This window comes from Apteryx rowi, unplaced genomic scaffold (assembly GCF_003343035.1).
Source record: "Apteryx rowi isolate R43461 unplaced genomic scaffold, aptRow1 scaffold_78, whole genome shotgun sequence".
Classification (NCBI taxonomy): Eukaryota; Metazoa; Chordata; class Aves; order Apterygiformes; family Apterygidae; genus Apteryx; species Apteryx rowi.
In genome coordinates, this window is record NW_020451071.1 from 1,432,903 (window position 1) to 1,455,637 (window position 22,735).

General features: G+C 42.1%; 1 protein-coding gene across 1 annotated transcript in view; it reads right to left on the reverse strand.

Annotated features, from left to right (window-relative positions):
* The window catches only part of SYNE2 (spectrin repeat containing nuclear envelope protein 2), a 172,662-nt gene that overhangs the window by 126,611 nt on the left and 23,316 nt on the right, over positions 1 to 22,735 (reverse strand). Inside the window, exons 14-33 of the mRNA XM_026088618.1 lie at positions 21,710 to 21,806; positions 21,355 to 21,542; positions 21,021 to 21,185; positions 19,420 to 19,593; positions 17,480 to 17,638; positions 17,052 to 17,225; positions 15,591 to 15,725; positions 15,282 to 15,437; positions 13,884 to 14,095; positions 13,519 to 13,594; positions 12,482 to 12,600; positions 11,764 to 11,887; positions 10,911 to 11,068; positions 10,305 to 10,452; positions 8,168 to 8,766; positions 7,096 to 7,275; positions 5,949 to 6,099; positions 3,824 to 3,982; positions 2,963 to 3,124; positions 457 to 558 (exon numbers count right to left, since the gene is read on the reverse strand). Of these exons, the coding sequence (XP_025944403.1) occupies positions 457 to 558; positions 2,963 to 3,124; positions 3,824 to 3,982; positions 5,949 to 6,099; positions 7,096 to 7,275; positions 8,168 to 8,766; positions 10,305 to 10,452; positions 10,911 to 11,068; positions 11,764 to 11,887; positions 12,482 to 12,600; positions 13,519 to 13,594; positions 13,884 to 14,095; positions 15,282 to 15,437; positions 15,591 to 15,725; positions 17,052 to 17,225; positions 17,480 to 17,638; positions 19,420 to 19,593; positions 21,021 to 21,185; positions 21,355 to 21,542; positions 21,710 to 21,806 (3,438 nt within the window). The remainder of the gene's footprint in view (positions 1 to 456; positions 559 to 2,962; positions 3,125 to 3,823; positions 3,983 to 5,948; positions 6,100 to 7,095; positions 7,276 to 8,167; positions 8,767 to 10,304; positions 10,453 to 10,910; positions 11,069 to 11,763; positions 11,888 to 12,481; positions 12,601 to 13,518; positions 13,595 to 13,883; positions 14,096 to 15,281; positions 15,438 to 15,590; positions 15,726 to 17,051; positions 17,226 to 17,479; positions 17,639 to 19,419; positions 19,594 to 21,020; positions 21,186 to 21,354; positions 21,543 to 21,709; positions 21,807 to 22,735) is intronic.

Sequence of the window (22,735 nt, forward strand, 5' to 3'; positions counted from 1 at the left end):
TTCCAGGTGCCATCGCAAAGGAAAACATCATCGTAAACACCACTRCATGTAAATAGTTACGTACCACCAAGCTGTATTAAGTCATGTCCAGGTAAAGGTATGGTTTAAAATAGACGGGCAGCACACTGAGTTGCTGGGATCCCCAAAGGGATGATGAAGCCCCCCTGTGCCTCATTCTTGGCCAACAGCTAAAGGCCAGGTATCATTAAGGCTGGCATCCTTCAGCGGCATCGAGACATTTGGGGAAGGGCCAAGCCTCTACAGGGCACAGGACTAAGATCTTTGTGTTTAAAATGACAGGTTTGGTGTTGACAGCTTGAGAAAGACAAGAAATGAAATGTTGGATAACAGCCAACAAAATACCTCGATTTCTCTTTGGGCCGATCTAAGTCAAACCAAGAAATGATTGTGGAAAAGATGGGTACCAGCACATTAGCTTTAAAAGCTTCTTCCTACCTGCAGCTCCAAAGGAGGTTCATTACTATTCAGAAGTTCCTCTATCTCAAGCACAGTGTTGTCAAATTTCTGAAGTTTCTGCTCTTGGACTCGTAAACATGCCTGAGGGTGGAAAAACACATCTGTAAATATATTGCTTTCACTCAAATTTAATTTCCATGTTTCCGCTAGGAAAGAGTATCACTCATTTTCTAATTCTGCATTTGGCATATAGAGTTCCAACAACTAGTCCATCTTCTGATTTTCCTTTTAGCCATTTAGATTTTTTTTTTTGTACTAGGAATAAAAAATTTCTACGTTTCCAAAGCCAAGCAGTTGTTAATGCAAATCTAGTGTAAATTAAAAAATCTTAACTATTTTACTTCTGCATTAACCCAATCAAAGCAGTAGGAAAATAATCTTATTTTGTATTTATTTCCTGCTTTTTCTATTAAAAAGACATACCATCTTAAAATATTTTCAGATGTCATGGACCTAAAGTCAAGACTTGGCATCCTGATGATATACTTTGGTAGGGATGTGATAGTGCACAACATATTCTGTGTGTGGTTTCCAGATGCAGATCTCTGTATATAAATCACCTGACCCAGGGATCACGGAAGCAAATGGAAGGACACCTACCTGCCTGAATGCACTTTGGAACAAGCCAGTAGTGTGAAAATAAAATATCAGGTTCATCTTATGAAAGTGGATATGTCACGAACAGCCATGCTGTCTCACATTCCCAAATCAGATTTCCAGATTCCCTCAGGACAGACTATTCCTTTGTACTCTCTTCACGGTGAATCACCCAGACCCATTCACCCACTGCAGCCCTGAAGAGAGCTCCTACCCTCGTACTGCCTTACGGGAGAAAGCAGTACTTCTCTCACGTTATTTATATTGAAACCATCTTTAAATATACAGCCAAGTAATTCATTACTCAGTTTTTTTGTGATAAGCTTCTTGAACGCACGTGCACCCGCGCTTTGCTGGGTGGTCACAAGGGACCCCAGGTTAGCACTCTGTGTAACATGATACATAACGCAGCAGTTGGGTTGTGATTAATACTAATGCAGAGATGTTTCAGGATTAGAAAACATAATAACCTATAAACGGGCCTGACTCACTCTGGGCTTAAAACTATTTTACAAAAACACAAATACACTGAGTTCAGTTTTCTTTCCTGCTCTTCCACCTTCGCTGGCGTTCGGGAGTTTCTCTCCCCCTTGCCGTCTCCTCCCCTCCCTTTCGAGAATTACCTTCCCGCCCGGGAACGGCRGAGCAACCTCAGCGCAGCCACCGCAGCCACCGCCAGCACGAGCCCTTCCCGAGCACCATTCGAGAGGCGCGGCGGGGGCATGGTCGCACCACGCTGGGCTTGAGCAGTTTCCAGGTAACAAAACGGCTCTTAAGACACAGTTGGCGGCTGGTGCGTTTTCGTAGAGCCCTTAGGGACCTGAGCTACCCCAGGTAAACTCTCACAATGCAATGGCAAAAACAATAATAATGTGACAAATTAGCCACCCCTGCACAGCACTTCTACTCCTGTTTCACCAGGAATATCTAGATACAATGAACACCTTGGGTTTTTATTGCTCTGCAAATTAAAACAAATGAGCAAGTAGCAGTAATGCTGCAAATAAGCATGACAAAACCCAGGGCACTTATAGCATGTAAACACTGAGAAAAAGCTGCCTGCTTATTTTCGAACAAGAAGATACTGGAGAGATTTACTGGTTATGGTCCTAAATTTGGAAGTTAAAATATTTACCCCCAAATATAAGGCCCCTCAGTGGCACACAGCTAGTGCATGCGTCTCTACGCCCAACCGTACCCTGCACCTGGAGTTAGGGCTACGACCTGTGCAAGAGGGGCATGGGCAGGCCTTGGCCAGGCTCTGTGGGCGTCTGTCTGTCCGCCTGCATCCCCTGGAGACCCTTCGCAGCCAGCTGCCCTTAAGGCTGCATGGAGTTGCCCTGGGAGCCCACCAGGACGAGGACCCCAGGAACTAATAGCCCACCTCTGCAACCTCTTCTTCAACCGTGCGTAGCCCGGACATTGCTGAGGCTCAAGTGTCTTTGCTACGGGCATTTTCTAACAGGAAAAGCAGTTGTTAGCCTACGCCTACTCTCCTCTCCTTCTTCTCTAGGCACTAGGAAATGAGCACGCAGACTCCAAGCTTTCCAGGCCTGCTCTTCGCTGTATGTCTGCACAGCRCAAAGGCATGAGGGGGCTTCGGGGGTCTAAAGCAGCACCTGGAGTGCTGTATCAATTTAAAACAGCTTCGCATCACCACAAAGCTTGTATCTACGTATAGGCCTCTCTACCTATTCGTTTCCAAGACCTGTATCCTCAATGCATTATGCAGTTTGCTCAGTGAGACGGTCCTTGCAGATACAATTACAAATGTTGTGACTTCCTCTCCTCTGTAGCGCTGGCATTTGTACGTGATGCACACGTTTACAGTCTGAAGTCCACACCACCACAGCACGAGTTTATGCTAAAGAATTTCCATTCAAATTACCTTCAGCTGTGTAAGGTCCTCTTCGGTCAGGCAACGGTCTTCTATGTTCTTAAGTTCTGCATTTGCCCACGCGTCGATCGTGCCAGATAAACTGAGAAGTTTGTCCCACAAAGCCTGAGCTCTTCCCAAATTATCACAGTAGTTTTCAGTCTTTTCGTTGATCTACCACAGGATTTATATAAAGAAAAACGCACTCAGATTTCAGAAATGTTAAGTTACATTCTAAAAGCAAAGCAGCGTAATAAAATCCTGGCAAGATGAAACCACCCACATAAACAACAAGTGCGGCAAGGGAAAAAATCTCATGTGTCTTCACAGTGAACTGGTCATGGCGCAGATATTTAAATCGCTGCCACACATGTCGCTAAACATACCAATCACAACAGCAGCTTGCCGGTTTTAAGGCAGGTTTAGGAAGGAGCCTTGCTCATTAACGTTTATCTACTCTCAGTAAATACCATCTAATCTCWGTACTGATGCACTGCTTAGATCGACAGCAGCAAACATTTCTCACCAACAGCACCAGCATAGTAATTCTCCAGATTGTCTCCAAAGTCTGAATCCACTGAAGTTGCTGTGGAAGCTTACAGATTCATGAAAAAAGCACAAATACAGCCTTTCTGCATTTCTCAGAATTGTTTTTACTGTCGAGGAGTGCCCGTGATATAAACTACCTGACAGATCGGAAGCATTATGCCAGTAGACACTCTGTAAGCTTTGCTCTGGTAAACACTTGGATTTATCTCTTAAGAATCCTTGCCATATTGTACTTAATTTATTCCAAATATTACACACAAGTCAGAATCAATTACTATAATGCATAACAGATAAGACCACCCTGATAATTTACTTTTTACCTACATCCAGCCATCTGTCCACAATAATGTTAGCCTCATTCTCAAATGGAGGTTCCTCAAAGCTCCTCATTTTATTGAGCTGGAACTGAAGGTTTTTGCAGGTCTGATTTATTCTGTCTACATCTTCAGAGTGATCATTAAATTCCTCTTTTGCTTCTTCAATCTGTGAAAAGGACCGAATGGATATTTACAGGCGTGTTTACTTAAGACTGTTTATTCAGCAAAACATTTTTAAGTAGCATGCTGTTCTTTTCAAAACAGCGTAGTGTGAACTATGAATGTGTACTTCTGACTAAGAGATCCAAACAAACAGTTTGCTTTAAAAATAATAAATGCAAGATCCGAGGTAATACACATCCACACGCAGCACCTCAGTTACAGAAGACATAAACAAAACGCATTGTAATAATCATCATTTTCAGAGAGCTCTGAAAAATGTAACTCGGTGCTCTGATCCCCAGGTTTTGAACTACTTAAAAAAAAAAAAAAGCTTAAATGCTACTTAAAAATAGTCATTATCAAATATGCGCTGCCGGAAACAGAAACGTCTCTCTTTCCTCCTTTCTGTTTGTACACGAGACTGCTGCTTTGTGCTGGATCGTAATAGCAGTGTTTACAAACGACACGGAAGCCTGCTGGAAATGAAACACTGACCTCTAGTGTTAGCCGATTTGATATGAAAAGGTCCTGTTATTCCCGACACATGGAGGAGCCTGTTCTCCTCCAGGCAGCTGAGGGAAGGGAGAGGGACGGCGGAGCAGGGCTCCCAAGCCAGAGCGAGGCGCAGGACCTTCTCTCCCACCGCTCCACATGACTTACCTAACCGACCACCAGCGGCAGCTACTGCAGACTCCGATTTTGAGAGCTTTCGCCCCAAAACACAGGCTTAGGAGGAAGAAGGGTTGCAACCAGACGTGGGGAGCTCCCCTGCGGCCGGAGCCAGAGAGATACGAGGTGCCGGAGCTCTCCCCGGCAAGGCAGGGAAAAACCCCGCTGAAGGCGAAGTGGGGAGGGAGCACGGGAAAATCCTGCTGCCTGAGAGAAGGAACTGCTTATGCTCCTTCTTTAAATGTAAGCACCCAAACCAGCAGCTGAGAGCAAAACTCGTCCTGAAAGATAGGGTTGATGCTTCCTCAGAAAGCCTAAAAATGGGATGTTAATAACCAGCTCTGTAACCCAGCCGGGTCAGGTGAGACTGTACACTAAAATGGTCACAGCGGAGACACTGGTGTACCCCAAAGCTTTAGCCGGGTACCCCAGCAATGTCCGGTGGCTGTGTTCATCCAGGTACCACGAACGTAGCTCTGACGAAGAGGTAATTTAAAACTATTCAAGGGAGCATCCAGCAACTCCTGCCCAGTCTCATCAGCTAATGCATGAACGACTACCGCCAACGTTTAACAGGACAGTGCTGGTCCCAGAGGCCAAAGCTCTTATACACAGAATACGGCTTCTGGGTAGGTTTGTAACGCAGCAGAGGAGAGAGAAGAAACCAAAACGTGTTATTATGGGCATTGAGCACAACATAGTTTGGCCAGCAGAGTTTACTGGGACCAGTTTACTGGGACCTGGTAACCCAGGCAAGGAAAGGACAAGGGCCTCAATGCTTGGTTAGAAGCTACAGCGACAGCAGAGAAACAAGCAGCCCTGAGGAGTTACACTAAATATTCTTTTTGCTTCAAGTGGTACAATGCTTTAAAGTATCTTCTTAGTGACAAATGAATTTGCTGCTTTGGTGCCCTTRCAAACTGCCCACTAAAAGGTTTTTACCACATAACCTTGGCAGAAAATGTAGAAATACTCCGAACGGTACAGGTGAAATAAGTCTTGAGGATTCCAAYAGGTGTTTTCAATAGGACCAGAATTTCCTCTTGTTTTGTTATTACACCATCGTTTTTCTAAGTTTTTTTTTTTAATCCCTCCCCTGTAGCAAGACCATGATTCACTAAGTAAAACTAGAGATCAGCTTAAAACAAAACCAGCGTACAGTCCCTAAAGGTAGTTTGGAAACCAAAGTGAAAACAGGACTTAACATTTGCCCTGAAGCCTGGGCACACAAGGGCAACCCCACACCTGAACGCTCCCAGCAAGAGCTTTTCTTTCCAAGTCGCTAAGTTCTTATGACTCACCTTTGTTATCATCCTGTTCAAATTCTCCTTCCCCATGTAAGAAACCTGCTGTGAAAGCACAATCTCTTGTTTCTGGATGATGCTGGTCAGACTACTTTTGCAGCTTTGGTACTGCTTCAGGAGCTCCAGAGCCCTTGCACACTGCTCCTGGCTATTAAAAAAGAGATACATTATTTATTGCGTGTGCATAAAAGAGCAGCTCAGCCTCTTGTCTGCTTTCTTCTCCTATATTCAAACATGTGAAGAGTTTGGTGATTATGTTTGGAAGACAGAAAAGGGGAGGGATGAACCGTCCCGGTCAGAAACCCTGCGATGCTGTGAGATGTCTGTTGTGGTAGATGGACAATTTTTGGAACCAGAGATGCCTTTTGCCATCATACRGCCCTCACCTACATTTAACCGTGACGTGACCTGAGCAGTTCAGGTTTATTTCACGCTTTCCACCTGCAGGATGAGCTCAGTCACCAGTGAGCTGCAATACAACAAGCAGCAGATGCCACGACAGCTTGGGGAGCGGACGGTGGGAGACCCCATCTCAGCTCAGCCCACAGCGGGATGCCAAAACAGACTGTTCACACCGACACTGGGGCAAACCACAAGGGCTAACTGGGACTGCCCCAGGCCACCCAAATCCTCCAGGCACTTTTAAAAATCCTAAGAGGACAGAGGTCCTGGGTCATCAATCATGCCCCTTCTCAGTCCCCGCTGTTAGGCTTATCAAACTAAGCTCTCCCAGTCTTTTCCTGCAAAAGACTCTCTATTCTCCTAGTTGTCCTTTTCCATCTGTTTCAGTCTGGCTTTTCTTTTTTTTGGCATGAAATTCACAACAAATAGAGAAGACATGTTACTCTCAGTAGCAGCCAGGCTTTTTTTTTGGATACTGATTCAGTCCAACGTGTCACGGCATACCTGCTAAATGATGGGACTGTGATCACTTCAAAATAAATAAAGGTCATGTGCTTTGGCTGCAAACTTCTATGTGCAATTCTTGGCGTTAGGATAGTTCACAGCATCATAATAGCAACATTAGCTACTATATCAGCATTTCATTTACTTTAAAACATAGTCTAAGACTCTTCTGCTGTTTCATTTTTACAAACAAGATCCTTATTTGTACAACACTTAAAAACATAACTTTTTTCCTTACCATTCAGCAAGCAACAGTTTTGCATCCTCCCATAACCTCTCTGTAACTCTGCACTGTTCATTTGCTTCCTCTGCTTTTTCCTCTTTGATGTGTGGGAGCTTATTAGCAATTTCTCGCATAGCTTTCATTTCAACAGCAGCACAATCCAATTCCTTTTCCAATTCCACTAATGATTTTATTCTTTAATAGAAAAAATGAAATATAGCCTTATATTAAAGTAGGTCTTTGACTTTTTTCCCCAATACAGTTATTAAGTTCCCTAGAAATACATCCTGAGCTGCACACGCTGACTATATTAAATGACACACTGACTATATTAAATAACATCATAAAAAGTGTAATTTGATCTTTAGTTGGTGTAATTTGACAGTCTTTCAGAGGAGTTATACTGACCTGAGCCCTTTGAGAAAGTAATCCAAAATCTTAAACGCCAATAGATTATGTATAAACATAGCTAATTATCCTGTATTAAAATATAAGTACATTCTGACCATCTTAAAATATGGTCTCAGAAAGGAAACTATGGCATAACTAAAAATACGATCACAGCTTATAAGCTCTCTTCCTCCTCTTTTTTCCCCTCACATAAACAGTAGTGACTTGTTTATTCATGCTTTGCAAGGCAGCAGAGAGCTCCTTCGAAACATTACAGGAGACGTACAAATCACATAAGTAACTTCCTCAGTGTACGGTAAAATAACACACGACTTCTGCAACGCAGAGTTTCTAGGGCATGGGCCTCAGTGCTCAGCAAGAGGAGCTGCCTCCCTGTTTGACAGCTTTCTTACTGAAAACTAAGACCATAGAACTCAACCTCCTCCTGCTGCTTCTTCCTCCGTGCCGCTTCAAACACACAAATACACAGGTGTTTAAAAGAAAAAAAATTCAGAGAAGGCTTCCTTATTTAGGCTGTGACCCAGAGAAGCAACCATACGCTCACAATTTGTTTCACCACCACTACGCAGATGTTTTAAGATACACTCAGGTTTCAGTGCTCTACTGCAAAGGGGCCACAGGCACTCTGAGTTCACTGATACTATGAAATTAAAAGAGCTTTAAAAAAAGAAGTCACCTTTGTTGAATAGCTGGAATTGTTGGATCCTTCAAGCCTATTTTGTTAATCCTGTCATGTAGATCCTGAATGTTTTTAAGGAGTTCGCTATTTTTTGTGGAAAAAATCTTGTATAAGTCATTTTCCTCCATAGGCATCTGTTCACTTGAGTGATCATGAGCCTCATGCAGCTCTGCAGATAAAGTCAGGACAAGTTTTTCACAGCAAGTCTTTCTCCCACATTCAGCATCTTCCAAGCAGATATCAGCTCTTTTCAAGCGTTCATCCAAACATTTAGCCTCTTCTGCCATATGAGAAACTTCTTGTGCAGCCTCCCTCAATGCCTTTCCTTGTGCTTCAGGTTGACCTGAGGGATCTACAGGATGTTTAATGGAAGACTGAACCTTCCTCAGTGAGGCCATAAAAGCTTCCAAATCTTTTAAGACTGTTTCTCGGACCTGCATCTTATGGCTCATTTCTTCAAGCTGATTTTGATAATAAACCATAATTTTACTTGCTGCTTGCAGATCTGTTGGATTAAATTCATCTCTTGCTGAACTGTCTAGGTGTTCCAATTGTTTGCACACTTCAATCTGATTTAGTATGGATCTCTGGAGCTCCTGAAATTGAAAGAACCACCAACAATGTTAGCAAGTGAAAGACAACCCCTACCCTGTACTTCAAGCTGAATCCATGGCTGGAAAACAAATTAGACTAATCCAAATACAAAAAAAAAATCAGACTGTTAAAAGAATTAAGGACAGTATCCTTAGGATTTTGGTGTTTGGTATTTTCATTGTAATTTAGGACTGTGGGAGATCTAGCTATGAGAAAGGTATCAAATGCAATTGAGTTTATGAAATTTGTGTCATTATGCCTATATGATGAATCAGTCATTTGCTAACAGATACTGTGTCACATCACAGAGCCAGCCATAAGCCACTACAGGGCAATCAGAAGTCACTAATACAGAATGACTCTGTCATGGCAATGCATAACTATGCTAAAGAGGGTCACTAAGAAGGAAAAACACTTTTTCCTAGTCTGAATTTTGGCGAAGGGCGTGAAGAAGAAGAAGAAATATCAGAAAAAATGGTATTCCACACACAAGGAATTTGAGCATCATTATAAAAAGCCCAAGTCTCTTGCCAACAGCAGACAAAAAGGAGAGAAAAATGAAAAAGTCCTGGGATGGAAACCCAGCAGGTTCTCACAGTGGGAGATTGCTCCGAGCACAGGCTGGCATGTAGATGATCGTTACTTCTGCCGTCTTCTCAATGCTTTATGCTATACTTCTGGAGAAGACTGATGTGCATTTAGAAATCTCTTGGTGACGTTTGCACGTTATCTGGTTACAGCATTATGCAGCCCTCAGACGAAGTAGCACTACGCCAGTGCTGTGAAACTCCAGGCGAGAAGAGCGATCTCAGACAGAGAGCACCCATCATCGTGCCCAGAGCTTGAGACCTCAACCCTGCTCAGCTCGAGAGCCAAGTGCAGACAAATGCAAACTTTCAGGCTGGGCAGCAGTCTCTGTGTTCAGCAGTGAGAGGTATCTACAGCAGCTTAGCAAGTAACTGCACATAAGCAGAGCTGCCAAAACCATCCTGGGGTGTGCTCAGGCCCCTCAGCAGATGTGACACAACGCAGCTGAGGGTCGCGCACAAACTAACACCCTGCTGGGCTTCCCAGAGCCGTGGCACTTGTCACGGCTCAGCTGACAGGCAGTAATTTAACCATGAGACTGAGCCCTAAAAATMTTCACAAAGATCACTGATTCAGACTGTAAAACCCAGAGGAAAAAAAAAAAAAGAAGCTAATAATGGTCACAATTATGGCAGCTGTAATTTCTTCCGAACAGCGCGTTATGATATGCAGCCAGGTGAGAACAATGCAACACCGGAACAAAGGAAAGTCATAAACAAGAAGGGATGTTCATGACTATGTTCTTTACGGTGGGTCCCACGGAGGGTCCCTGTCTCTACAGGAGCAATGTCATTTAAAGCAAGGGGAGTAAAATGCTGTTAAGCGCTAGAAGTGGTGGGAAGTCTTGTAAATGGTCCCAAATTCCTCAGTGAGAAATACCACTAAGTTCTCTAATTCTTTGCCATATTAACAGCCGTTCTGGCTAGGGTGTGGTCTCTGCATTTCCCCTTACCTTTAGTTCCCTATATGCAAGATCACTGTTCATCAGATTAAACTGCTGGATGTCCTTTTTGTTCAGCCGCTGATCTAATTCACACAGAAGAATGGATTCATTTTCTATTGGCAAAACAATTTCCAAAGCAGTCCTTAAAGAGTTTGTTCTACAAGAAAGGTAAAGAAACATGAACTGGAAAAGCAAATAAGGAAAGACACAGGGCAAAAAGCCACAATGTCATTATGACTGACTGTCTAATAGAGCTAAGTAATAATCCTCCTCCTCTTGAAGTCAACAGGAGTTTTTTTCATTGATTAATAAGAGAAGCAGGTTGAACCACAGTGAACTTAATCAGAAAGTTGAAGGAAATAATGATAACCTTGGGAATACTACACAGTGATATTACAAAGATCTGGCCTTGAACAGCTTGCAGAGATTCACACCATCTGCAAGGGATGTATGCGTGTATTAAGATAAGATTAATTTTATGTGATTAACACATAAGACAGAGTTTCAAATGTGCAGGCATTTTCTATAATGCACACTATTCCCTTCACAATACACATTTTAGTTACATTACAATCACCTATAGCTTAGCTAATATCATGCAGTGTTATTTTATACCTGGCATTTATAATATCCTGAAGCTCTTTCCATTCTCCTTTTAGCTTGCTTCTTGTTTCAGAGATAGCAGCCAGCTCCATTTCATCCATGAGATTATCTAAAGTAGATGCGATATTTTCCAGTTGTTTCCAGCCAGAATTGGTTTCACTCTCTATGATCTAAAAGATATGCAGTGTTAAGTGAATTAATATGATATCATATTTTACAACAAACAGGTCAATTCAGAAAATTACTGCCACAGGCGTTACTGCAGACAAAGCTGAAAACATCACCTCTAGTTAAGAGTGTCTATTGCTTTCTTTTTTAAAGGCCCCATTTTCAGTTGCATGTAAATCTCTACCAACAATTTATGCCAAAATTTTCCATGTCATATGTATGCCTTAGCTGCATTTTTAAAAAGATTCAACAAATATGGCTTGGCCATTTTTGCTATAAGAATTGTAGCTGTTTAAAAGAACAAAAACAACCTTGGAATTGCACTAAGTTCTGAGATGTTAAATAACCTGTGTGCTCACAGAAAGGACTTGAAAAATTGCAATAACGAATGCCCCAACATCAAATGTGTGCCTTTTGTCACCCCCTTAAGGTTCTCACAAATCTGACCAAGTTATAAGTCTTTGAAGAGTTTCATTCTGCGCATGCACTGTTGGCCACACTGGCACAACTAAACCGTGAAAGAGGAATTCACACCTGTCAAATGCAGAACTCTTGATTTCCCTTTATTCCTAATAAATCTGGTTGTGCCAGTGCTCCTCATCCCTTGGCAATATGTGTAACACACAGAAGGTGAGGGCTCTACATGCGAAAACAACAGTTCAGGCACAGAGTATGTTTTTAAGAGATGAATACTTACCTGTAGTTCAAGCAGCTTATTCTGAAGGCATGAAGTGCCTTTTATTTCATCAGTAAAGCCAGATGCTACTTTATCTCTGCTGATTTGTAAAAGTTCCTCCAAGTTACTTCTTTGTGTGTTATAGCTAAAGAAAGAGGCAATCACTTTCAGAAAGAGCATTCTCTCTATTTTAATGGGACGTGGCAGGGGTTGGGACTTGCTGACCAATACATTACCATATAAAACAGGCACAGTCTGTTACTAATGCATAATTTAACCCAAGTCCCAARTTATTGGTCACAAATGAGCAATATATAGAAAAGCTGAGAAATCGCTCTGCTGGCAAATTTTCATTTACGAATGCCTTCTTACATTCTCTAAATTCAGTTTTATACATGTCAAAATATCAGTTCTCTAACCAAAATTCACCCTTTTCTTAGCTTTTCCAATTTTTACTTTTTATTCAGAGTTATTAGTAGGACAGATAAAGATTTTTCTGATCCAACAGAAGAGCAGAAAAAAAACTCTAAGCTCTAAGTGTTCTTGCTACAAAGTCCTAATGTTTGCAACATTTAGCTACTATAGTTAATCTTTATCAATTACAGAGTAATAGTAAATAAACTGTAGTAGAATAGGAAGGGAATTTTGCATAGTAAAAGTGCACCCTTTCAGCTCAGGTGTAAATTTCTAGCATAGTATCATCTCTTAATATGAATGCCTTTTATCCTTTAAAAATTACCTCTCTAATAAAGCTGGTAAGGGCAAATCACTGTCTTCCTCAAATTTCTTTGCACAGCTTTCTCCATTCTGATGTGTCACATCTGTTTCCCAAACTGCATCTGAACCAGGTCTTGATGTCTAAGCAAAAATAAAAAGGTATCAATGAACTCTGCATTATGCTGTGCCAACACATGGTGAAGATCAGTAGACATCTGTGAACTCCTGAAAGAAGCAATCATTTCATGTGAAACACTCCCAAAGGAGATGAGAGATTCCATTCATGGATACAAGATGTGTTTAAACTAATGCATGAACCAAAAAAGCAAATTTTTGAGCACTTGCAGCCAGGCCATTCATTCCTGCCATACTGATTCCAGGTCTCAGCAGGCACAACCACTCCGTCATAGCTTTGGCAAGCAAGAGCCACCAGAGCAAATCTTTGCTGCAGCTCCATGGCCATCCTCGGGCAGCCCTGAGGCACTGCCAGTCTGGAGGCTGTCTGCTGAGCACCATGCTGTCTATCTGCAGCTTTACTCCCACAGACGTTTATCTTAGATGAAACATCTTCTGTGGCATCCAAATGATCTACTACTGTATCTTCTCTCTCTTAGCACTTTTTTCTAAAAAGCTACATGCGTTCTGTTTTTCCCTGCATTTTTCTAAGGCAAATACCTCCAGCGACACTATTTTTCCTCTCTGTCCTCTGCAACTTGTTCATGTTACTTGGCCACTGCAGGGACTTACACTTGAACACAGAGCTTCAGACATGGCTCTTCCAGCTGAAAATCACTCTTCAGCAAAATATAATGCAAAGTTGGGGTCCCACTTACATCTCTTCAGTATGCCTAGTGCTGTTCCTTGCATGTCAATGACTGATGAATTAATGGATTTCAATCAGTTACAGGAGCTGCAAGTTCCTTATAACAGATAATTTTTAGGATTTACTTAAGCTACATTCCCAAGCACAGTGGGTTTCTGAGCTGTGACCAGAGGTCTGAGGTTCTACCATAACGCGAATAACAACAGGAATAATCACAGTATGCATGGATTGCATACCTCCTGTGCTGAAAAGATATCCATTCGCTGAGAAGAACCTGGATTTTCTCCATTCTCAGAAGCAACAATGGAATCCCTAAGGTTTAAAAGAAATTTCAGATTAAGAATAAAAGCAGCTATGAAATATAAGAGAAAAAAAAAAAGAAATTCTGGCTAAAGATTAAAAACTAACAGCGCAGCTATGTCCAAGGGTAATGAGTGTACTTGTGTGTTTCTGAAACACAGTATTAAATGTTTAGAAAATACAGTTGCCCTTAGTAGCGCTCATGGTAATGTGCTTGGTAGTTCACTTACAACACCGCAGAAACTATCTATATCTCTGCATTTCAGCGAGGCTATGACACCTCATGCACCCAGCCACCCACTCTTTCTTGGATGGCTGTCCTTTCCCAGCGTGAGACAGCAGGGCTGCGTAAGTATCTGCCACAACGGGTTGAAGCTTTTCTAGCTTCCGTTCACACTCTGTGACCAGTGTCTGTATATCTGGGAGAGTGTCTTCTGCTAGTCTTCCCAATGCTTTAAGATCTTCTAATGACTTTTGAAGTTCCTTCAGGCTGCCTTCATGTGAAAAAAAGGCCTAAATGAAGAAAAACAATATAATAAACCCATGTTAAATTATAAAGATATGCAATTATTTTCATACATTCTTCTATTTTCATTGTCTTCTCAGATAAGTGCACTTAAAGTGTAAGATGTTAAACCAGGAGAAAAACACTTATTTTCATTCAATTCTTTTTCAAACAGAGCCAGGAAAGAAGTGGAGAATACTGGCAATACGTTCCCCAGTTGTACTCACAAGACTATATTGACTCTTTTCTGAGTTTGAAATGACCTATGTTACTACAATTTTAGCTATTTGGGGTCCCAAGTCCTGCTCACACTGACATTAAATACATCTTCCATTGATTACAGCAAAAGAGGAATTGGAAAAATTATTTAGACTATTCCTCATCAATAATTCTAATTTCTAGGATGAAATTAAGATATAATAAAAACCTAATAAAATTTTAAGCAGAAGGAATGCACCTGAGAATGCTTATTTTTCTTTACTCTTGCATATATAATATTTGCTGAGAATAAACCCATAAGAAGCAAAGACAAAACCTCCACTGAATTCAATGGAGACCAGAATTTCATCAGCAGAGCTCCTTCTTACCCTTATAAGCAGTGGCCCTTATGGCCACATCAGTGCATCTCAAAGAGGAGGATGAAGGAAAACATTAATAACACTAAAGTGTTATTATCCATTGCTTATGGAATATGTCAGGGTCACCATGGCTCACTTGGGCCAGTGACACATGGAATTCTTACATCTAACTCTGCGGTTAATTCATGTGCAGCACAAACATGGGGCTATCGCACTGCGGGGAAGATACTCTCAGTTCAAGGCGACTAACATCAGCTGTGCGACTGTAACAATTCCAGGGAACCCCAGATCATTCAATCATTTCTTATTATTGCATTTTGCACAGCTAACTCTGTTGTAATACTTCAAGGGCATTTTTAAAAAATTTAATTGAAAAAACGGTACCATCCAAGTAACAAGGAAGTAACCTCAGCAGTCTGCAGTGATGCTAATACCTGAAGCCAGAAAGGCAAGGAGATCATTTTGGTGGCCTCTGGTCTGTGTTTATGTGACACCGAGCACCAGGGCCCTGCTCCATAAACACAGACTGCTATAACGCACGTAATAAGGAGCAGGAAGGGCAGTCAGTGCCTTCATACAGACAGGGAGGCGAGCAGAAAAGGAGTGTGTCAGGTACCTCATGTTCCTTGACGAGCCCTTTGGTTTTATSCATGTTGAGGAGTTTCTTCTCTTTACCTAACTGCTTATTGATTTTCTTAAAAGTTGCATTAAATTTCTTTTTTCCCCTTTCTGCTATGAGCTGGATACAGGACATAATTTCATGATGAACTGCCTGCAAAATTCAGAACATGTTATCCCTGTGAGATGGGGAGACAATACTACAAAGCAAATAAAAACATCTGAATTTATGGTGACAAAAAATTGTTTTTCAAAGATGACAGGCCTAATGAGAAGACAGCAAAGTCTCCTCTGTATATTATCTCACCTCCCATCTTTTACGAACATCTTTACTCTTTTCCTCCACTACCAACTTTTCATGATCAGACGAAATACTTTTCAGTTGTTCAGCTGCTTTCAAAAATTTGTCAAGAACTTTATTGTCCAAAGCATTAAAAGCTTCCTGCAAGAAAAGCATCAAAATGAAAAATAAACAGAACTGAATTTAGCTTGTTTACCTAATAAAATGACATCAGTAGTACATAAAAGTCATGCATAAAGCATGTATACTTGGCATGTACGGGCTGTGATGACCTTCGCGGGAACGGGCATAAGGGCATTCTCCACCCTTACATACCTGCAAAAGGGTTGGAGACAATATCAGTTTATGCTTTCAGAGGAGAGGAAATCCTGTTCCTAGAGTTCCTCTTTTAGGGGCAAATCTGGTACCAAAGGAGAAAGATTAAGGTCCCACGGACAGGGAAGATGCACGGCTGCGAGAAAGGTCTGCGCCAGCGCAGCAGGGTCCGGCGAGGTGCCGGGGCGCCGCAGGCTGCCTCCGTGCTGCTCCCCGCACGCAGCCGACAGGACTCGCTGCACACCACATGGCAACACTGATTTCAGGGACTTCCATCTCTGACACCTCGCTTAAGACCCCTTTCAAGAGACCTGAATTTTCCAGGCTTTCTTTACAAGTTAGCCGGTGGAAAAAAAAGAGAGTTTCAACTTTTATAACGATGCTTTAAAAACTCATCCAAGAACTGGGCCATGTGATTCTTGATGGGAATGTTTAYCATTAATTAGACAAAAAGTGGCTGTAGCTCAGAACAGAAATCTGAGGACGATGGAGCAATTTCAGTAAGAGGACAAGATTCACACACTGAATAAACTGCTACAGAGACACAGCAGCTGGGGAACTGTCAATATCCTGTGTTATATAAAAGTAAAATCTTAACCCTAATGCCACACAAATGTTATTTTTATACTTTGCATTTCCTAAGACATGTTTATTTCATCAGGAAAATGAGTTCAAAGATAAACACAAAGTTACTTTTGTGTCTCATGGCTGCTTCATTCTGATAATACCTTCCTACTAATGAACAGAGGTAAGACGCTCCATTTTCTGAAGAGGAAAAATCCCTAACCTAAGTGACACAAAAAGCCCTATAATAATGCTTTTAGTGGTGGCAATGGAAAGCGATTTGGGATCAGGAACAAGCAGTTTGTTAGCATTTATCATGACAGTGCAAACAAAAAGGAATACACTGCTAATTAGAACATGTAACGATAAAGGTAAAGGTGAACATTTCTCCTCTCAAATTGTCTGCCAAGTTAATATACACTAACAATGCTAAATCAAAGAGTTGGGGAAAAAAAGCATTAACAGCTACCAAAAACATCTGCTATTTTTCTCGCTGTGGTATCTTTACCTTTTTGATATTAAATAACACTTAAAAAATACTCCATTCAGCTGGCTCAGAAGCCTGGTATGGTATGAAAAGCAACTCACCTCATATCTTGAAATATTTTCTTCAGGGCTTAATTTTTGACTGACAAGTTGCACCGCCTTTGAAATGGAGGCTTCAAGGTCTTTCTGGGATTCTTCAAAATTGAGCAAAACCTCCTTTTCTGAGAGTCTCTTCTCAGATTTGGGCAAGACATTACCTATGTCACCCATGGCAGCCTTGGAAGAAAGAGACACTTTTCAGAACACGCATGAGTGTCACTAATTGTATAAAGCTATTGCTTCATAACATCACTCAAGTTTTTCAAGTTGAGATACTGATCTTTGAAATGTTCCACATTTTGCCCCGACAAGACTCTGGGAGACTGATTCCAATATTATAAAAACATACCTGTTTTACTTGAGTGAAAGCAGTCTTCCTAATCATGCAATACTAAAATTAGAGAGGTCTGTGTATGATCAAGAAAAAATACCTCAATTTTGTCTTTGGCTTGTTTAATTCGTGCCTGCAGCCCAGCGGTACGAAAATGCTTTTGCGACACCTGACTTGAGGCGTTTTGCGTCAGGGATTGCAAGACCTCTTCTGCTGCCACAACTTGCTCCTGGCATGAGGTTCCTCTTGCAGCCAAGCTCTGGTTAAATGAAAAGCATTAGAAGCCTGCACAGTATTTATGTCTTTTTGTTTAGAGAAACTAAACTGAAAATCCAGCACTGATCAGGGATGGTCAATTTTTGGTCAAAGAAAGATCTTATATTCCAACTATGGCTAGTGTATATTATACTGCAAGATCTCTGTGTAGAGAGAAAGAAGTCTGCTGCCATCCACAGGGGATTCTGTTTGCTAGCACATTCTTCCTGTCAACGTGATACCTCCCATGTCTTTGCCACAGAGCCAATTAAAAGTAATTTTTAAACATTCTCTCACATCCTAGTGGCTTTCCAAACGAACATACAAACCACGCATTTGGATATGCATTGTCTGATCGTGAAGTCGTCCTAAAGCAAGCATATCAAGGCTTGGATTTTCTTGCAGTATTGACTCCTAACAGGCAGGAAGCAGCTGGTTATTTTGCATGCAAAAGTACTGTGCTGTATTTGAATATTTATCATGAAATGTCCTTATTAGAGCTGTTTTGATCTATGAATATTCACCACGTTTTCCTGTTTGAAGCTGTCAATTAGCATTCTTCTAATGATAATCAGTGCTTTATTCCGGATCTCGACCTATTGTACTGCAAGCGATAGGCGACCTGATCTCTTCTTCTCAGAGACATAATGACACAATGACACTCACGCTTTTGGAGGCTGTATTTCAAGGTGCCTTTTGTCACTTTGACGTTTTTAACAAACTAGTGTCATCCTGCAAAGTGAGGCTTATTTTATAAATGCACACCCACAAATTACAAAAAGTTGCACATATTCTTTTCATGGGCTTACACCTCCTAATTCTGTAAACTAAACACAGTGCAACGCACAAACTCAAAGTAAACTCACACTAATTCTGATTCAGGTTTATTGTAGGTGGATTTAGTATACTGAAGATCTGTGTTTACCCTTAGGGCGTGGGCAGAGGAGCTCCAATGACACCTGATTCTGCTGGCACCTCCCTGACACTAGATTATACTGCCCCTGCTGAAGAAATAGCAAGTGGTAACACAAGACAGTGCTTCAGCTTCTCCAGTGCGAGCCTGGCATCTTTGTTCAGACTCACCTTCATTGGCAGGTGAAGGAAATAAATCAGACTTTGCACTGAAGCTGCTGAGTGAACACATATTTCCATCTGCCAGCTGTCGGGGGGAAACACTAGCCCCTGGCAGAGGAAGAGGGCAAACAACAGAGACAAGTGGGAGTAGCAAGAGAATTGGTCAGTGCTCACTGTGGATGTGCCAGACGACTGCCTATAAGCTGAGATGCACAAATTACCCAGCATGTTGTTGAAAATATTTATAGGATTCCAGTTTTTGACAGGTGAGCTGTGAATACAGCCAAGCCACCCCCAGTCCTCTCCCTGCACTGCAGCACAGGCAGTAGAGAGCACGGTAGGGCCAGGGAAGTTCTCATCTCAGCAGCTTCCAAAGTTTCAGCCTGTGGCGAGTGCTCTGCTGGACAGGGAGTAATTAATACCACTCAAGAGCAAGCTGCTGATGAAAGGCATCAAGAGCGCTTCACTGGCACTCGCTGTCACCTGGACATGCTGATGTCTGGAAGAGTCACATGTAGCTTGGCTGGGAGTTATCGTGGGAAATAACATCAACGTACTAACACAGGCCTGACTGTTTAAGAGTGTTACAGCACGAAATCCACCTTTGCGTCTGCTTCACTGGGGCTGGCTCATTTTACCCCAGCCGCAAATCCATGCTGAAAGATGAGAATCTGATGAATGGGTATTTTAACAGTATATTTCCATTTTCACCTCCAGATACTCCTCTGTCTCAGGTTCCACACGTCCCTCGCGACGGATCTGGCCAAGCAGGTGTTCAAGCTCGGCTGCCCAGCCGTCCACCCCTTTGAGGAGCGCCTCGATTTTCTCCGCGCTCTCCGGGAGTCCCTTGGTCCCTTCAGCAGCGTCTGCGCTCTCTTCGCAGAGCTATGAACAAAGCGCAGGGTTAGACACGTTCGCACCTGGTGTCCACTCTCAGGGGTCTCTCCACCACCCTCCTCCAGCTCACGGTCACCACTCCGCCAGCTGTCTGGCTTTCACACCCAAAGGGGAGTGAAGGAGAAATACACACTAACCTTACACCGGTAAATAAACGAGGAGAGGACCTGGGTGCGAGCAGGACAGCACAACGTGTGCCCACAGGTCCAGCCCCCTCCCCGATAAGGAGGTGGCCATGACCGCTCTACCTATGGAGAGCAACTCCTGGTCTGCAGCATCGCCCAGGCTACGCCAGGGAATTGTCCCAGACAGCCACAGCTGGCAGGGGTCAAACCCAGACCAAGGATCGTGATAACGATTTAATGGTCCTGGCAGTCACAGGCCAGAGCGTAAGCATTTGCCCTTGCACCAGGTTTAATTAAACATATATATAAAAAAATTATTGACAGGTATATATATATACGACAGATACACACACACACATATAAATATGTGTGTATGTATATATATATACATATATATATATATATATACACATACACAGGCATAGTCATAATGTCCCAAAGCAATGCCAGAAAACTAGCTCCTAAGTCCTTAAGCCCTTGTAAGGGTGTGAGAGGACTCTTTACCTCTTCCTTCTGAAAGTGACTCCTAAAAGCTTCTCTTGAAATGTCTGCCATATCACTAAGGGCTTTTATAGGAGATTCCAGATTTCCCTCACTCTTGTGAACTTGCTTCATTTGATCTTCTTGCATTCTCAGTAACCTCATCTCCTGCAAAAATGTTGTAATTTTTTGCCACCATTTATTGTCACAACAACACCTTTAAAATGTCACCGAAAGGCTCAACTTAGAAAATTAAAGTTAGGAGCTCTAATGTTCTCAGGCAGAGCGGTAATGCCATTCTTGTAAAAGCATTCTAGGAAATGTTAGATATGCAACACTAAGCAGGTTCTACAGCAATTTACAGCAGCCTACAAACCTGTCAAGTGAGCTGGGGTAAAGTTGCGCAACTCTAGAAATAGCTACAAAGCAAACACTACTTTCTACCAGCTGAGGCAGAGAGCATACAATTTAGCAAAGGCTCACAAGCTATTAACAAATTGATTACTTCCATCTCTACAACTGAATGAAGAGCTTTATCCTGCAACAAAATATCCTTTTATGGGGGGGGGTTAAAGTTTCCATTTAAAAATTTGAACGTTTTCCATAGTGTCATAAAGAGCATTTAACTGAGGCACACATGAACGGGATGCCTCTGTGTATTCTCCCTTCCTCCTGTTCTAAAACTGGCAATACTGAGTTGACTTGAAGATTTATTAACCTCTAAATAACAAGTTGATAAGTTTAAAAAAGAAAATTTTGAAGGCTCCATGGCAAAAGAGTCATATGAAACCGGAGGGTTTGGTAACTTACAAACTGCGTCCTCTTGATGAACTTAGCCCATCTCCTGTTCAGTTTCTTCAGCTCTTTGGCAATATTTGATCCAACTTGCTCTTTGCTGACTTCAATGAGATAATTTCCAGCTTCGTTTAAGGAGCCATGCACTGAATTCCAGTTTGTCAGAATCTCAGCAGGGATCTACACAGAGGCATTGAAATCGCTTAAAGCAAAACCTGGCTGAATGTTTATTCCCAAAATGAGAAACAAGAAAGCATCAAAAACAACCGCTTCCATGTATGACGATTTCCTTCCAGGAGACTTCAAAGTATTCCTGTCCTCCACATCAAAGAGAAACCTAACCACGTACCTCTTTCGGATGCTCATTCCGGTTTTCTTCCAGCCATGTCTTCAGTAAGTGGATGTTTTCTGTATAATTACTCCAGGAAGACAGGACTTTCTGTAGGGTACTATTTACATTGGAAATATGGTCTCTGCACATGGAAATCTTCGACTCCACTGTCTTAAAGAGTTTGTTCATTTCTTGAGGATCACCAGCTAGGACACCAAATAGGGAACATCATTATACATTTGAAAAGGGAGAGCTTAATTACACAGAGTCAGTATTTTGCAGGAAATATGGGTAGGTAGCGGGAATTCAAACTGGGGACAGCACATCAGTTCAAAATAGAGGTCTTAGTATCAGTTTATGTGCATGAACTCACCCAAGTCAGGACTGCTTATGTTCTTGTTTTTCAAATCTTCACAGATGTGAGCAGCAGTTTCTAGCTGTTTTTCAAGTCTCTTTGCTTCAACGAAATCCTGCACAAAGTGAAAAGGAACTGGCACACACAAAACTAGGGAGGAAAAACAGCTTGGGATACATTTTTTTCGATATGAGCTTATAACCTGCAGGTTAAATGTAACCTGTGCACGTCTGGCAACCCAGCTGCACCCTCTAGTCTTAAGTTAGACCTGTCGTGTGCTCTGCTCATGCCGAAGCACACCGGTGTGACTCTGCTCACGAGAATTTGTAACTCGATGTGTAACCCCATCCTCTGTACTGCCCTTTAGAGGCCTGACTTTTATACATTGCAAAGCTGAAGCTGGTGGCACTTTGGGTGCCTTTCCGGATCTTTTCCTCATGTCTTAAACTCCTTCCTATATTCTACCAGCTTGAAGAAAGTCCATAAACCGCTATTGTAAAAGTAACATGGTAATAAATATTTATGAAACTGATTGAATCAAGAAATTCAGAACAAATTAACTCCATATTCCCACCTCACCACAGGATAAGGTTAATATTGCTCAGGAAAACTGAGATTTTATACAACACAAAATATAACAAAACAGGACAATTCATATGCACCAGGAAGCGTACAGAAGCAAGAAGGCTGGGAAAAGGAAGAGGCACCAGCTGCAGGCAGGATTAGCCAGCACTGCGGTAGTGGTCGTTTTTGAAGATAGCTGCTACTGAACTACGCCAGAGAGATTTGCGTGGATTTTAGCTAGGAAAGGGCCGCTGTCGCTGGCCCTCTAAATAGCCTAGAAAGAAAGGGCCCCCTGCCCCACATGAAAATGAGGAGAGAGGAAGTTATAGATAATCACAGCTGTATCTATTTCTCCAGGCTGAAGAAATTCACATTCACAGCAAAATGGGAAGACTATGTGGAAAGAAAGATTTTATGGACATCTACCCGTGCTCCTTTGCACGAATCCCAAAACTACTGTGCTTCTCCCCACTATGCTAC